The sequence below is a fragment of the Monopterus albus genome, unplaced genomic scaffold (genome assembly GCF_001952655.1).
Source record: "Monopterus albus unplaced genomic scaffold, M_albus_1.0 scaffold290.1, whole genome shotgun sequence".
Lineage (NCBI taxonomy): Eukaryota > Metazoa > Chordata > Actinopteri > Synbranchiformes > Synbranchidae > Monopterus > Monopterus albus.
In genome coordinates this window covers 97,639-113,524 of record NW_018128170.1, presented here as the reverse complement: position 1 = coordinate 113,524, position 15,886 = coordinate 97,639, and the positions used below count along the sequence as shown (strand labels likewise).

General features: G+C 40.9%; 2 protein-coding genes across 5 annotated transcripts in view; both read left to right on the top strand.

The window, feature by feature from the left end:
* Window positions 1–6,498, top strand: part of rbm25a (RNA binding motif protein 25a) — a 12,498-nt gene extending 6,000 nt beyond the window's left edge. For all 3 annotated transcript variants that reach the window (XM_020622868.1, XM_020622867.1, XM_020622869.1), the window contains exons 9-18: window positions 2,895–3,163; window positions 3,423–3,534; window positions 3,675–3,764; window positions 3,910–3,983; window positions 4,072–4,222; window positions 4,439–4,841; window positions 4,941–5,245; window positions 5,456–5,554; window positions 5,647–5,694; window positions 6,083–6,498. In XM_020622868.1, the coding sequence (XP_020478524.1) occupies window positions 2,895–3,163; window positions 3,423–3,534; window positions 3,675–3,764; window positions 3,910–3,983; window positions 4,072–4,222; window positions 4,439–4,841; window positions 4,941–5,245; window positions 5,456–5,554; window positions 5,647–5,694; window positions 6,083–6,175 (1,644 nt within the window). In that variant the 3' untranslated portion in view covers window positions 6,176–6,498. The remainder of the gene's footprint in view (window positions 1–2,894; window positions 3,164–3,422; window positions 3,535–3,674; window positions 3,765–3,909; window positions 3,984–4,071; window positions 4,223–4,438; window positions 4,842–4,940; window positions 5,246–5,455; window positions 5,555–5,646; window positions 5,695–6,082) is intronic.
* Window positions 6,499–7,008: 510 nt separating this feature from the next.
* The window catches only part of slc39a9 (solute carrier family 39 member 9), a 12,447-nt gene continuing 3,569 nt past the window's right edge, over window positions 7,009–15,886 (top strand). The window contains exons 1-6 of one of the 2 annotated variants that reach the window (XM_020622857.1): window positions 7,009–7,576; window positions 8,260–8,368; window positions 13,614–13,817; window positions 14,202–14,270; window positions 14,594–14,679; window positions 15,421–15,555. In XM_020622857.1, coding sequence (XP_020478513.1) covers window positions 7,436–7,576; window positions 8,260–8,368; window positions 13,614–13,817; window positions 14,202–14,270; window positions 14,594–14,679; window positions 15,421–15,555 — 744 coding nt within the window. In that variant the 5' untranslated portion in view covers window positions 7,009–7,435. Of the gene's footprint in view, window positions 7,577–8,259; window positions 8,369–9,333; window positions 9,902–10,583; window positions 10,693–13,613; window positions 13,818–14,201; window positions 14,271–14,593; window positions 14,680–15,420; window positions 15,556–15,886 lie in introns of those variants that run through there. The other variant, XM_020622856.1, reaches the window with a different exon arrangement.

Below are 15,886 nucleotides of genomic sequence, written 5' to 3'. Positions count from 1 at the left end.
CTTTGTCAGCCTGGCTACAGTGCTGAAAAGAAACCTGGGGTTGTTCTTATTTTCCTCAATCAGTGATGAATAAAATGTGGTTCTGGCACTATGAAGGGCTTTCTTATATGTTATTAAACTATCTTTCCAGGCTATGAAAAACTCTTCTGACTTAGTGGAGCGCCACCTCCTTTCCATTTTTCGTGATGCCTGCTTTAGGGAGCGGAGCTGCGAGCTGTACCACGGGGCTAGCCTCCTCTGTTTCACTAAATTCTTTTTCAGAGGGACAATGGTATCAAGTGTATTACGCAGTGTATTCTATTCTGTCTTGGACTCCACCCTCATTTCTTAGTTAATTAATAGAGCAACAGGGAAAGAAATTCAATATGAGTGTGAATGTGAGTGAAAAGGACAAAGCTGCAGGATTATTTAACTACTGCAGAGGGCAGGACAAACAAATGCCTCATAGAACTGGACTTTACCTCTGAAATCATAATGACAATTTGAAACACTGCTCCAGAGGTGCATCATGCTAAGACGAACACAAATTAGCAACATTGACAGCTTTTATATATGAGCCGTTTTAAAGAAGTACAGTTCCAAAGCGACTAATTAATTACTACTAAATCCTCAAAAAAAAAAAAACCCTTAGTATTTTAAGGATGTGATTTAAAAACCATGATAGCAGATGCCAGAACACCACAGATAAGTGTCATAAAGTATTGTCTTTAGTGGGATGGAAGCAACTACTGCTAATAGGTATTAAACTGAAATATAACTCACCTCTTGGGAGGTTTTCAAAATTGATTTAGTTAACTAAATAAATACATAGCAAGTGTAGATGTTTCCATGGTGAAAAATTTGCACGAGGTAAGTTCTAGGATGAGTAGAGGTTACAACGTTAGACAGAACAACAAGAGCTAGAGAATAAACCAACTCACTATCAGATACCTTGTGGACTGTACAGTTGTGTTAAACCCCTCTCTACCGGCGGGATAAAAAAATGCTTACTGTTAATGCTGATTGAATCAAGTCTTACGACGCGTAGTTTGGGCCTCTTTCATCCTTTCTAACTTTTTATTTTTGTTTATCAGCCAACAGCCATCACACCCACATTTTAAACCATTTTATTTGCAAATTGTAAACTAGTCTAGATGTGCAGCACTGAACACTTACCAGCTGTTAGTGACATTTGTTAACTCAGGCAGAGGGCAGTTTGAATTGTGTGTCAGACTCTGTTGCACTTTGTATATGATTTATTGGGTTGGGGATGCCAGAGAGGACTAGAAGACGACCTGCAGGTAAGACTGCTTCACTAATTTCCTTGTGGCAAAATGGAATAACAGTGTCTGATTGGCTTCAGCCATGAGTTTCAAAACCAGTTGTTGTTGATGTGCCTTTAGGTGTATAAACTGTAATCAGATAAACTGCTTCACAGGTGTCGTTTGGATGTTTTTCCTGGTAATTTTGACTTTACACTTGACCTGCTTTTCCTCCAACACCTAACCTGTAAGATGTGTAGGGGCAGAGAAGCGCTGAAACCGTAGTTCTTCACCTGTAAGTTGCACATCAGTAGCTCCCAGTCTGTAGAAAATGCCACTTTTTGGGTGTTTTTTTTTTTTAAACCAGATTACATTCCAGATAGGCTTGTTTAAATGTTTTTATAATTAAATTTGGGTTTTTCTTATATAGAGTTTGTTTTTAATTCTTGAAGGAGTTTCTTGTGGTATTCAGTGCTACACACAATCTCTGACTGAATATATTTTTCCTACCCACCTTATTAGTTGTATCCTCAACCTCTTTAAATCTACAAATCATTTTTAATGCTTTAAATATAATACAAAGTTTTTATGTGCAAATATATGATACCAACCATAGAAAGTCACAATTTAAATATAAAATTGTCCTGTAGTCTCAGATTCTGGTTTTGTCACCCGACTGTAAACTGAACTCCCACACTGCTGCAGGGGAGGCCTTGCACTGGCATTCTCCCCTGCATTTCAGATGACCATGGGAGCTGATTGTGTAATTCATTTAGTTGGGCCGTGTGCCATGTTAAGCTGTGGGCTGGTTTAAATTCACTAGTTACTGAGATGAGACCAAACCAAGTCATTATATAATCATCTTAAACGTATAGTTAAATCTTAATGAACTTGTTAGCCTGTGCTTTATATTGCCTTGAGGTGTTTGTAGCCTAAAAAGCCCAAGTTTCTAATTAAACCCAGTAACTAAAGGTATCATTTAAAGCTTATCTCTTCTGCAGTGTAATGGGCTTCACAATGCTACAACAGAGTTTTTATTGGAATGGCAAATTATTAAACCAGAGCATAATCTCAGATCAACATAGATCATGAAGTAGCTGCAGATGACGAGCTGACCTTTTACAAATCTGAAAAGAAATCATTCAATAATAGCGTATGTGGTGAAGGCTAGGGCTAGGACAGGAAATGATTTCATCACTGATCAAATAAAAATGCTGTAATCAATATCTAGAGTTAAAAAGTGCTGACAGAACACCAGAAAAGTTCAACTGGAGCATAGTTTTTACTTCCACTCCTGCTGCAACCCATCATATAAGCACAGATTAGCTTTATTTTTAGGCATCTTTCAAGGATGAACTGCAGTTTATGGTTTTATGTTTTAGTGTGTCCAGAATTGAGCAACATTTACATGAAACCTTCTCGAGCAGCAGACCAATCTTAAGTGTCCGAGCTAAGAAGACCTCCTCACTTGCAGCAGCCAACCTCTCCAAGGCATTGAGTCATGGCAGTATGTGAACATACCTGGCCCAGGGTGTCTAAATCATTTTTCAGTATCTTGTGCTGAGAATCTGTTTATATTTAAGTTTGGTGGGCTTTTTAGTGTTTTGAATCCAGTAACACATTCTCTCTTTTCTTCCTGTTGGGCTCCTGCAGAAACTGGAGGAGGAAAAAGGAAAGAAAGAAAAGGAGCGACTGGAGCTGGAGAGGGAAAGGAAAGAGAGGGACAAAGAGCGGGAGCGTGAGAGGGAACGACGCGACCGCGAGAAAGAGAAGGAAAGGGAGAGAGAGAGGGACAAGGAGCGGGAAAGAGACCGTGATCGAGATCGTGAACGCGAGAGAGATCGTGAACGGGAGAGGACAAAAGAGCGAGAGAGGGAGCGGGAAAGGAGCCAAGACATTAATGAAGGCCGCAGCAGATCGAGGTCAGTGATGAGAAACCTGATTACCTGACAGTTTGACCAGTTCTGCCCTCGCCCTGAAGTTTGTGGGTTTTTGTTTCGATGCTAGAAATAGGCAGTTCAGTTAACTCTGATGTAATGACACCATGTACCATGCAAATGTCAGTGAAACGGTGACTAAATATGGCATTTTTTGCCACTTGTGTGTATATATATATATAACTTTTTTCAACTGTAATGTAATATTTAAACCACCCTAACACCAATAATGTGTCTTATGCAGAGAGACGACAAGGGAGGATAAAAAAAGAGACCGTGAAGAAGATGAGGAAGACATCTACGAACGGAGAAGACTAGAGAGGAGGCTTCGAGACAAAGAGGCAGCTTACCAAGAAGTATGTGTATTATCTCTCCTGTCATTTTTATTTTCATTGATTCAAAATAAGTTTAAATTGTTTCACATAAAAATGAATTTAATGGGCTGTTTGTGTCCGACTCAGTGTTGGTTGAATTTTTTTTTCCTGTGTTCTTAAAGCGTCTTAAAAACTGGGAGATCCGGGAGAGGAAGAAGGCTCGTGACTATAGCAAAGAAACAGAGAGGGAGGATGAGCGGCGTCGTGAAATGGTACACATAGATGCATACTACGCCAGATCCATGTGTTAGCAAGCGGTTTATGCCATTGGTTTTAGGCAGTTTAGAATGTCAGATATGGGAGGATGACTTTCTGGGTTTATGTAGATACAATAATTATTGCTGTGTTCAAATTCAGATGAAAGAAGCCAAAAGGCTGAAAGAATTCCTTGAAGATTACGACGATGACAGAGATGACCCTAAATACTACAGGTGAATGTCTTTATGCGCATTTAGAAGTATGAGGCACACTTTGGTTTGTGTTTGACACAAATTCAGTGTTTGTAATTCTCATATGCAGGGGGAGCGCTTTGCAGAAGCGACTTCGTGACCGTGAAAAGGAAATAGAATTGGATGAGCGAGACCGAAAGAGAGAGAAGGAGGAGCTGGAGGAGATCAGACAGAGGCTTCTGGCTGAGGGCCACCCTGACCCTGATGCTGAGCTGCAGAGGGTGAGTCCATCTGAGATTAGTGGTGGAATCAATGTGTGTGTGATTGTTTTGTTGAAATCCAGCTACATACAGTAAAGTTGGAGTTTGCATGTTTTCTGTCTTCCTTTTGGTGTTGAACCTGTAAGGATGCATCTGTTCAAATATTAATTGCTGATAGATATAAATTAAAGTGCAGAATGCAAAGTCATTGTTAACATGTCAAGTATATTTATATAGATGGAAGAAGAGGCAGCGCGCAGACAGCAGCCCCCTCTGAAGCTTGAACCCGAGGAGGATGTGAACCAGGAGAAGACTCACAAGGATCGGGAGAAGAGGGGCTCAGGAAGGCCCGTGGAGCCAACACCTCGAAGTCCCCAACAGCATTCAGATGAAGATGTGGAGGAAGGACAGGAGGATGACTACCACCATGGCGAGGACTCACAAGAAGCTAAGCCACAACTCAAACCCGTTATGCGACCAATCACTACTGCTCCCTCAGTGTCCTCGGCCAGCGGAAATGCGACTCCCAACACACCCGGTAATGAATCTCCCTGCGGCATCATCATTCCAGGCGAGAACACTCCTGAGGTCCAACCTCTAGAGGAGCACCGGCCCAAAATTGGTCTCAGTCTGAAGCTGGGTGAGTTCAGTAGCAAACCAAGGACACGGGGGGATCTGTTTCTGTAATGTGATTCTTTGTGTTGGGTTTAATTGGTGTTCTCCTGTTTTTCTGTTCCAGGTGCCACCAACAGTCCCAGCCAGCTCAGTGCAGGAAAGCGAAAGAAGCTGGTGACCGTAGACAGTGTTTTCAACAAATTTGATGACGAGGAGGCTGATGAGCAGCCTCGTAAAAGGAAACTGGTTCCACTGGACTATGGTGATGACGATAAGAGTCTGGGGCTGGATGGGGCAGAAATTTCAGGGGCCAAAGGCAGCATCAACTCAGAGGAGAAACGTAAGAACATAAAGAGCCTCATTGAGAAGATTCCCACTGCCAGGCCTGAGCTCTTCTCCTACCCTCTGGACTGGACCATGGTTGATTCGGTAAACAGCCTCTGGCAGTTTGGATTTGTGTTTTATTAAATGTACAGTAGTATCTGTTGGTTGTTCTAAAGGTCCAGACAGTGTAGAGTGGTGCTTTTAAAAATTCTGCCCTGTTGTTCTTTGTCTACATTAAACAATTTATAAGTGCTTATTTGCCGACATTCCATGATCAGCAGTTGAAAATGAAGTCACAGGTTGTTCTTTCTGTAGATTCTGATGGATCGCCGCATTAGACCATGGATCAATAAGAAGATTATTGAATATATCGGTGAAGAGGAGCCCACTCTAGTTGATTTTGTCTGTTCAAAGGTCAGTGATTGTTTCTGTTTTAGACTAAGCAGCTTGTCTTGAAGTTTGTGATGCTGGGCATTTTGCTTGAAGTAACAGTATTTTCTCCCCAGGTGATGGCACATAGTACACCTCAAGGTATTCTTGATGATGTCGCTATGGTAAGTTGAAACTGCCTTAAGTTGGTATTTGAACCTGATGTGACCACTTTCATCGCTATTTCTTGTCTGGGGACATTTGATTGCACTTAAAAGTCCCCAGGTGATATCAAATAAATAGTACATGCCAGAAAGTATAACCTCAAATATGCAGGTTTGATGTGTTGTCATATAATGTACGACAGTAAACTGAATATTGTTTTGGTTCATTTTTCACTATTTTATGACATTTCACAGACAAAACTTGGTTACAATCATGAAAATTACTATTAGATGGTGCTGTAACCCACATATATAATTGCATTATGTTCATGTAAGAAGACATTTTAGTTGCATATATTTACTGAACTGTTGGTTATATACCTTTTCTACCAAACCCCTTTGTGTTTAGGTCCTCGATGAAGAAGCAGAAGTCTTCATTGTGAAAATGTGGAGGCTGTTGATATATGAAACAGAAGCCAAAAAGATTGGACTGGTGAAGTAAAGACTGCTCTGACTTTCTCAGCTCTGCTACCTGCAGTTTTCTGGTCCAGCAGACCTGTAAACATATGCCCCTCCATTCCTCCAGCAAGGAGCTCCTGCCTTGTATGAGCGAGTGTTTGGGAGGGGAGGTCTGAGCTGTGAACAGAAATGTTTGCACAAACACACTGCATGATAAAATGTCAGTTGTATTCTTTTTCCTTTGTTGATGCTGTTGAGGCAAAAGACAAAGTTGCAAATCACCAATCTATATTCTGCTTTGACTTACAGTTGTCATGTTGACACTTCCGTTGTGTGAACTAATAAATATACATTTTTCTTTTTAAAGAAAATAGTGTCTTGCTTGATGTGTTATCTGTTTTCTTTCTTTTTATTTGGCTGTTTATAAATGCAGTAATGCTTGAGAAACTGTTATTTCTCTGTCCTCCTTTTAAATTCTCCAAAATACATAAAGCTTTGTCTTTCAAAATGACAATTTGTTTTTTTAGAACAATACTTGCTCTCCAAAGATCAAATGTCCAGATGTGGACTTCCAAACAGATGGGATGGATGTGGTCTCTCGTTTACAAATGATTTTCCTCCTATAAGTGCCCTATTTGGAATAACGGCGAGAGACATTCTGGACTATATGTATATAGTAAATGTACATTTTAAACATTTTATTTATTATACATATAAAGGAACTGATACGCTGGATTTACACACTTCATGACGCGAATATGTTCTATGTAATGCTTGGCCACACCGTCCTTTTGTCTTGTGTATTCCTGTCTTTATTACTTTTAGCTCAACTTTAAAGTGGAAAACTTCGTTTCTCTTCCACTGAGTTTCGCAGAAACGTGGCAGGTCGAGGGATGAACTTTGACCCGGAAGTACTTTTCAACGGCATCAAACCGGAGGATGCTCTGTTAGCCGCTGATCAAGTCGGGAAGTTGTAATATTATTTTGTCAGTTAAATCTTGAAGACACGATGCGGGTTGTCAGTTGTTTGGACGTGAAAGTTAACCTGTCAGAGTTCTGTATTTGTTAATTTTAAGAGCCGGATAATTGACGAAGCTAGTTAGCATAGATTTGCTAACGCTAGCGAGGCCAAAGGCTGCACTGTTTTCTGTGTAGTTAACGTGGATGTTTTGTTAGCTAAGTGAACCAAAAGAGAGACGTGACGTTTGTTTATACTAACGGCTGCCGTTCGGGGTTGTGCCATTTAACTTGACGAGCACAAGTAAAAAGTCTGTGTTAAAATTGTTAGTAGACGTTGGTTTTGATGGTTTCGCTTGGTGGTACATTAGCCGAAGAGAGAAGTGCAGTTATGGACGATTTTAGCTCGATCAGCCTGCTGTCTTTAGCGATGTTGGTGGGATGTTATGTGGCCGGGACAATACCTTTAGCTGTCAACTTTTCAGAGGTAAGTTTCTAGCATAAAACTTTGTACAACCGCATTCTGAAAGTTTGGACTATAGCTATCTTGTCACTTGTCAATACCCACATTTCCAAATGTCCAAAAAAGGTTGATCTTCTCCAGTTGCTTTAATCAGAACAAATGATTGCATCATAAACTCTGTTTGGTTATCAGATAATCAGCAAGGGTTAAAACAATGTGACTCAATAGACAAAAGCTTTATAAAAAATGTTTGGTCACCGTTTACACAGCAGACTATAACACCACCAACAACAACAAAAAAAAAACAAAGAAGAGGGGGAGGAAAGCGCCCAACAAAGCAAATCCAAGGACATAGTGGAGTTCAATTCAGAAATTGGTCCACTTGCACCCTTCAGTCCATTTGATTATGATACAAGTCAACAATCTTTAGATAACGTACAGTATATCAGTCACATGTTCAGAAATTTCACAGCTGTCGGTACAAATGAAGCTCCAAAGCATTACATGAAACACTGGCATCCTCAACCGCTCACTCGTCACATTTAGATCATTAAAAACACTAAACAGAGGATGATCTTCAAACTATGAATTATGATCTGTACTCTCTTTCTAGTTGTTTTTTCCAAATACCGTTTCCAGTGAATCAGGAGTCGGCCCAATAATAAAGCCTGCCTTTCTGATAAACTTACATATTTATGTGTCTGCAGGAGAAGCTGAAGCTGGTCACTGTGCTGGGAGCAGGGCTGCTTTGTGGGACTGCACTCGCTGTTATTATTCCTGAAGGGGTCCACGCACTTTATGAAGAAATCCTTGAAGGTAGAGTTCACCAAACCAGTGGTTTTTGAGTGTTAAAGAGTAACCAGAAATGTTCTCAAGTCCTTTAGATTTAGACAAGCCTGTCTGGCATTTTATTACATTGAAACCAGCTTAAATTGGAGAAAGTTTTCTTTTGTTTGTTACTAGAGTGGCAACTAAGTTTGATAAACGCTATGAGTTTATAAAATGCAACTTTGTGGCACAACCTCACCTACACATGCGTGACAAATGAAAGGAAAAACCTGATGGGAGTGGTCTCTTCTAGGATGACAGTGCAGGATGACTCCCTAACTGTGAGGAGGAAGCAGAACGTAGCACCAAACAGGAGAGTGGTGAGAGTAGGCAGCCAAAGAAAGAGAAGGGCATAGGGTAAAAACCCAAAGTAAATTGGCCTAGGACTAGTGAGAGGGCCATATTTACGTGTGAACTAATAAATATACATTTTTCTTTTTAAAGAAAATAGTGTCTTGCTTGATGTGTTATCTGTTTTCTTTCTTTTTATTTGGCTGTTTATAAATGCAGTAATGCTTGAGAAACTGTTATTTCTCTGTCCTCCTTTTAAATTCTCCAAAATACATAAAGCTTTGTCTTTCAAAATGACAATTTGTTTTTTTAGAACAATACTTGCTCTCCAAAGATCAAATGTCCAGATGTGGACTTCCAAACAGATGGGATGGATGTGGTCTCTCGTTTACAAATGATTTTCCTCCTATAAGTGCCCTATTTGGAATAACGGCGAGAGACATTCTGGACTATATGTATATAGTAAATGTACATTTTAAACATTTTATTTATTATACATATAAAGGAACTGATACGCTGGATTTACACACTTCATGACGCGAATATGTTCTATGTAATGCTTGGCCACACCGTCCTTTTGTCTTGTGTATTCCTGTCTTTATTACTTTTAGCTCAACTTTAAAGTGGAAAACTTCGTTTCTCTTCCACTGAGTTTCGCAGAAACGTGGCAGGTCGAGGGATGAACTTTGACCCGGAAGTACTTTTCAACGGCATCAAACCGGAGGATGCTCTGTTAGCCGCTGATCAAGTCGGGAAGTTGTAATATTATTTTGTCAGTTAAATCTTGAAGACACGATGCGGGTTGTCAGTTGTTTGGACGTGAAAGTTAACCTGTCAGAGTTCTGTATTTGTTAATTTTAAGAGCCGGATAATTGACGAAGCTAGTTAGCATAGATTTGCTAACGCTAGCGAGGCCAAAGGCTGCACTGTTTTCTGTGTAGTTAACGTGGATGTTTTGTTAGCTAAGTGAACCAAAAGAGAGACGTGACGTTTGTTTATACTAACGGCTGCCGTTCGGGGTTGTGCCATTTAACTTGACGAGCACAAGTAAAAAGTCTGTGTTAAAATTGTTAGTAGACGTTGGTTTTGATGGTTTCGCTTGGTGGTACATTAGCCGAAGAGAGAAGTGCAGTTATGGACGATTTTAGCTCGATCAGCCTGCTGTCTTTAGCGATGTTGGTGGGATGTTATGTGGCCGGGACAATACCTTTAGCTGTCAACTTTTCAGAGGTAAGTTTCTAGCATAAAACTTTGTACAACCGCATTCTGAAAGTTTGGACTATAGCTATCTTGTCACTTGTCAATACCCACATTTCCAAATGTCCAAAAAAGGTTGATCTTCTCCAGTTGCTTTAATCAGAACAAATGATTGCATCATAAACTCTGTTTGGTTATCAGATAATCAGCAAGGGTTAAAACAATGTGACTCAATAGACAAAAGCTTTATAAAAAATGTTTGGTCACCGTTTACACAGCAGACTATAACACCAACAACAACAACAAAAAAAAACAAAGAAGAGGGGGAGGAAAGCGCCCAACAAAGCAAATCCAAGGACATAGTGGAGTTCAATTCAGAAATTGGTCCACTTGCACCCTTCAGTCCATTTGATTATGATACAAGTCAACAATCTTTAGATAACGTACAGTATATCAGTCACATGTTCAGAAATTTCACAGCTGTCGGTACAAATGAAGCTCCAAAGCATTACATGAAACACTGGCATCCTCAACCGCTCACTCGTCACATTTAGATCATTAAAAACACTAAACAGAGGATGATCTTCAAACTATGAATTATGATCTGTACTCTCTTTCTAGTTGTTTTTTCCAAATACCGTTTCCAGTGAATCAGGAGTCGGCCCAATAATAAAGCCTGCCTTTCTGATAAACTTACATATTTATGTGTCTGCAGGAGAAGCTGAAGCTGGTCACTGTGCTGGGAGCAGGGCTGCTTTGTGGGACTGCACTCGCTGTTATTATTCCTGAAGGGGTCCACGCACTTTATGAAGAAATCCTTGAAGGTAGAGTTCACCAAACCAGTGGTTTTTGAGTGTTAAAGAGTAACCAGAAATGTTCTCAAGTCCTTTAGATTTAGACAAGCCTGTCTGGCATTTTATTACATTGAAACCAGCTTAAATTGGAGAAAGTTTTCTTTTGTTTGTTACTAGAGTGGCAACTAAGTTTGATAAACGCTATGAGTTTATAAAATGCAACTTTGTGGCACAACCTCACCTACACATGCGTGACAAATGAAAGGAAAAACCTGATGGGAGTGGTCTCTTCTAGGATGACAGTGCAGGATGACTCCCTAACTGTGAGGAGGAAGCAGAACGTAGCACCAAACAGGAGAGTGGTGAGAGTAGGCAGCCAAAGAAAGAGAAGGGCATAGGGTAAAAACCCAAAGTAAATTGGCCTAGGACTAGTGAGAGGGCCATATTTACACAGTTAATTCAGATCTGGTAGATGCTCTTGAAGCATTGCAAGGGACAGTTGAGAAGATGCTAGAAAAAATGGGAGATGTAATTTATGACTACAGAGTGCCAAGTTTTGGAGTTTACACAAGTAGAAATAAAGCAGCAGTATAGATGGTAAAGTCAAGGTAGTAGCAGCGGATTGATAGGCTTGTTTGAGAACAAAGACAACTTAGAAAGCAGTGGAGAAAAGCAACAAAGTGAGAGAGGGGGCATGAATATGTTGCAAAATGACCTGAAATCTACATTGGCAAATCTAAGGAGAGCTGAAGGGCTTAGAAAAGCTAGACGGAAAAAGTAACGCGCTAGGGCAGGTTTTTATAGGGATCCATATAAGTTCACCAAGGCACTTTTTAATGAGGAGGAAAGTGGCACCTTGAAAGTAGAGAGCGAGAGGCTTACATAGAAAAGATACATGCAGATAAAGATAGGGACAGGAAGCTAGGTCTGCCCCCCCCCCACAGGGGTAGGAGAACAGCCTACAAACACCAAAGCACCAACAGTGAGAGAAGTGGAAATGGTAGTTGGGTGAGCAAGAGCAGGATCAGCTCCTGGGCCTAATGGCGCGCCCTATAAGCTATACAAGTACGCTCCAGACGTGTTGAGGTTTTTGTGGAGGCTTATAAGAGTAGCATGGAAGAACCAGCTCATTTCTCAGTCATTGAGAAGAGCAGGAGGGATTTTTTTTTATCCCTAAGGACACAGACTCAGTTGAAGTTGGGGTATATTTGCCTTTTGAATGTAGAAGGCAAGATTTTCTTCACTGTAGTGTAAAGAATAGGTACATTGACACTTCAGTGCAGAAAGCTGGAATAGCAGGTTTTTCTGGACTCTTGGAGGGTGCAAGCATGGCATGAAGTTCAAGTCAGAAAAAGGCAACGGAGGTTGTTATTAGGGCTTCTAGATGGGTTGCAGGAGGAGTGGGGCTTCTGTCAGGGCAATAGTTACCACCCATAAGAGCATACATGGATGACATGACAACTACCGTCACCACAGCACCATGTACCAGAAGGCTATCGGACAAACTGAATCCTACTTAAAGCGGGCTAGAATGAAGGTGACGCCAGAGAAAGAAGAAGAAGCTTTATTTTATTGTCATTGTGACACATACAAGAAAACTTGTTTGGAGCCGAGGGCCCCGGCATGTATACGCGCCGCAATCACAGGCGACTTGGGGGAAAAATACATCAGGTTTTCTCAAATCAATAATTTATTTTAAACAAGTGCCAGCAAAGTACACATGCCAAAACAAAATCACTAAACAAACTAAATGGTTAACTTCGCATAACTTAAGAAAACTCAACTCAAAATAACTCAACACAACTTACAGGCACGTGCACACTGCTACACTTAGACTGCCACACCCCCAGCTGCTCCACCTCAGCTGATTAAATAGCTCCTGGTATCAATCAACCCTATGACATCCTTGGTGACATCAGAGAGCGTACAGAATGAGGAAGTGATTAACCACCTCCTCCTTTATCCTATATCCACCTAGTAAATACAATCAAACATTTAACACACAGGTTAAAGCATTAAGAAACATACATGACTTATCTTAGGGACACGTGGAGTGCTCTCACCCACTTTGTCACAAGCTCCCAGTGATAAATAGCAGACTGAGGGCTTGAGACAGCAGGCATTTGATGGGATTAAGATCATAGAGGTGTCAGGCCTCTAAGACGAACTCAAACTGTGGTGTTTTGCCATGTTTGTTATGTCCACTGACAATGTATGATGTGCCATTTTCTAAGGTAGGAAAGCTAGAGAGAACGTCTAACATACATTAGGAAGTGGCTGGGAGCAAAAATACAGAAACACCTGTGACTATAATGTAATCCAGTACAACACCACCTTCAACCAGTGTACGTAAACACAGATGTTAAGGTGGAAGTGTTGCCCTGAATTGCATACAGTCGTACAGGTGTTCCTATTAAAGTGGCTGGTCAGGGCTTTAAATAGATATTGTTTAGTACTTCAGAATTTACCGACCGACGTTGCTGGATAAATGTTTCTGGTAAAAACAGAAGCTGGGGCGTGTGTCTTAAAGGGGAGGGGGAAGGAAAACGGCGTGCTCTGCTGTGTTGTTTGTTAGTGCTACGTTCTGCCGCAGTGGAGAACAGCGACTCTCTACCAGAGAGAGCCAGCATGAAACAAAACACCGAACAGCCACAGGTGTGTAGACGTAGGTTGTTTTTTTTTGCCCCACCACAGTGACTGAAGTTCTGTGAAGTGCTATGATAATGCCAGAGTTCAGAGTTCAGCTGTGACTCACACAGTTCTCCACACTTGTCTTTCAAAGCTCGTTGTCAAGTCATTAAAATGTACTGAAATGATGCCTTTTGCTGAAGGTTAGCTAACATGACAGACAGCCTGTGTATGTGTGTGCTTTATGATGTCGGTGTGCTAAGCTGTTTTCCATTTAACAGTGCTGTTGCCTGTGTCTGTTCCCTCCTGACCTGTGTGTGCAGGCAGACACCACAGCCACGGTCAGGCTGGAGCTGTGGAAGCCTCCGAGGTGAAGAGTGATACCGAGGCAGCTCTTGGCGCCAGCGGGAAACATGAACACAGTCACGAAGAGCTCCACGCCTGCATCGGAGTGTCTCTGGTCCTGGGCTTCGTCTTTATGCTGCTCGTGGACCAGATAGGCAGTTCTCATGTGCACAACACTGAAGGTCAGTGATTAGATTTTGGTGGTGAAAGGTCAGTGACCACACATCTGTTCCATTCCCATGGATATTAGTTAGACTTTTTACTTAATTATGTTTTTATTATTGTATTTATATAGAGAATATCTTGCCTGTTTTATTCTTAATCGCCGAGTGCCTTGTTTTCTATCCCTCTGCTGCTGTAGCTCTTATATTACCTTATGAATTTGACTGGTTGGCAGAGACATACTGTACAACTGCAAAGCAGTAATTCTGCTTGGAGTAGTTACTGTTCCACAGACTATTTATCAAGTCCCCCAACTTGATACTACACATTTCTCAGGCTGTACTTGGTGTAGAGATGTCGTTGTGTTCTCACTTTCATCTACTTTTGTGCTTTGTGTGGTTTAGATCCAGAGTCTGCCAGGGTCAGCTCCTCTAAAATCACCACCACCCTGGGCCTCGTGGTCCACGCTGCTGGTAGGTTCACCGATTCTGATGATGGTCCTATGTAACATGTTTATTTAAAGTCCATTTGTCTAAATCACAAATTGTTTCTTTTTATCAGATTTATTTCAGTTCACGCTGTTTGGATTTCTTACTGTGTACTTGATTCTTTTCTACCTCTAGTTAAGCTCGCTCCTTTTGAATTGAGCCTGAGAACTGGTGTTTTTAAATTAAAACCTATATTAGTGTGTCCAAGCAGTAATAGTCGCTCTTTATTTACAGTACTCATCAGTTTGTTATTGATGTACTAATGTCAGAGTATTATTGTAATCTCATGAACCCTCTCTTGCCCCCAGCCGATGGAGTGGCACTAGGAGCTGCCGCCTCCACCTCTCAGACCAGCGTTCAGCTCATTGTCTTTGTAGCCATCATGCTGCACAAGGTAATAGCGGTTCTAATGGATTTCAGTAAGTCAGTGTTTGTCACCTTCCTCGGCTGAAACCAGTAACACTGGATGCCAAAGACTTTGCTTCTTGAATGCTTCTGGGTGTATCTTACACATTTTTGGCTGCTGATGAAGTGTAATGCTCCATTGACAATTCGCTTCCAGCCTTCACACTTTTATCTGGTGTAGTGATGAACATGGTGGAAGGTTTCATCAGGACTTTGCCACAATGGAAAAAACAGCATCAGGGAAACTGGAATCCACCGCTGCGGCTGAATATTGATGAACACGGCAACAACACGCACCAGACACAGAGTGCAAACTACAGCTTTGTTGAACGTATTATAAAGATTACAGGCAATAAAAGTTAATGTCATGTTTCCTACATGATGCAGTCTGAAATGATCAGTGTTCATTTTGAATGGGGTTGTCTTTTTTCCAGGAAACAAACCTTTTTAAAAATGTGTTGTCTAGTCTAATTAATTAATCAATTTGATGTGTGGCAATAATACCAAACACACATTTGTTCCAGCATCACATTTGTAAGACTTAGATGCTTGTCATCGTCTTATTTGATGCTTTTAACTATATATTTTTGAATTTTAGACGGTGTGACAATAAAGCCATTTTAAAATTGATGATTAATCAAGAAAACAATCTTCAAATTCAGGGATAATTGAAATGGCAACTAGTTGCAGCACAATGTAAATGTGAAATTATATGAACTGTTGTCTGCAGGCCCCAGCAGCGTTCGGCCTGGTCTCTTTCCTGATGCATGCTGGTCTTGAGAGGAACCGCATCCGCAAACATCTCCTGGTCTTCGCTCTGGCAGCACCTCTCCTCTCCATGCTCACGTTTTTAGGCCTCAGTCAGGTAACTACTGTGGTGTTGGTCCGCTGTGAAACACCAGTGGTGATTAGCCTTTTTGCAGAGCAGATATATCTGTGACCAGTTACTCTCTCCTTGAGACAGGAAGGGCTTCTTGTTATACAGTCATGTGAAAAAAGTAGGACACCCTTTGAAAGCATGTGTATTTTGTAACATGTTTTAATATATGGTTATTTAATCTCAATTTTAACAATACAGAGAGATTAAAGTAATACAACTAAACAAGTAAAACTGAAGAAAAGTCTTTTCAAGATCTTCTGTAAATGTAATTCTACAAAAATGCCTATTCCAACTGAGGAAAAAGTTAGCACACCCT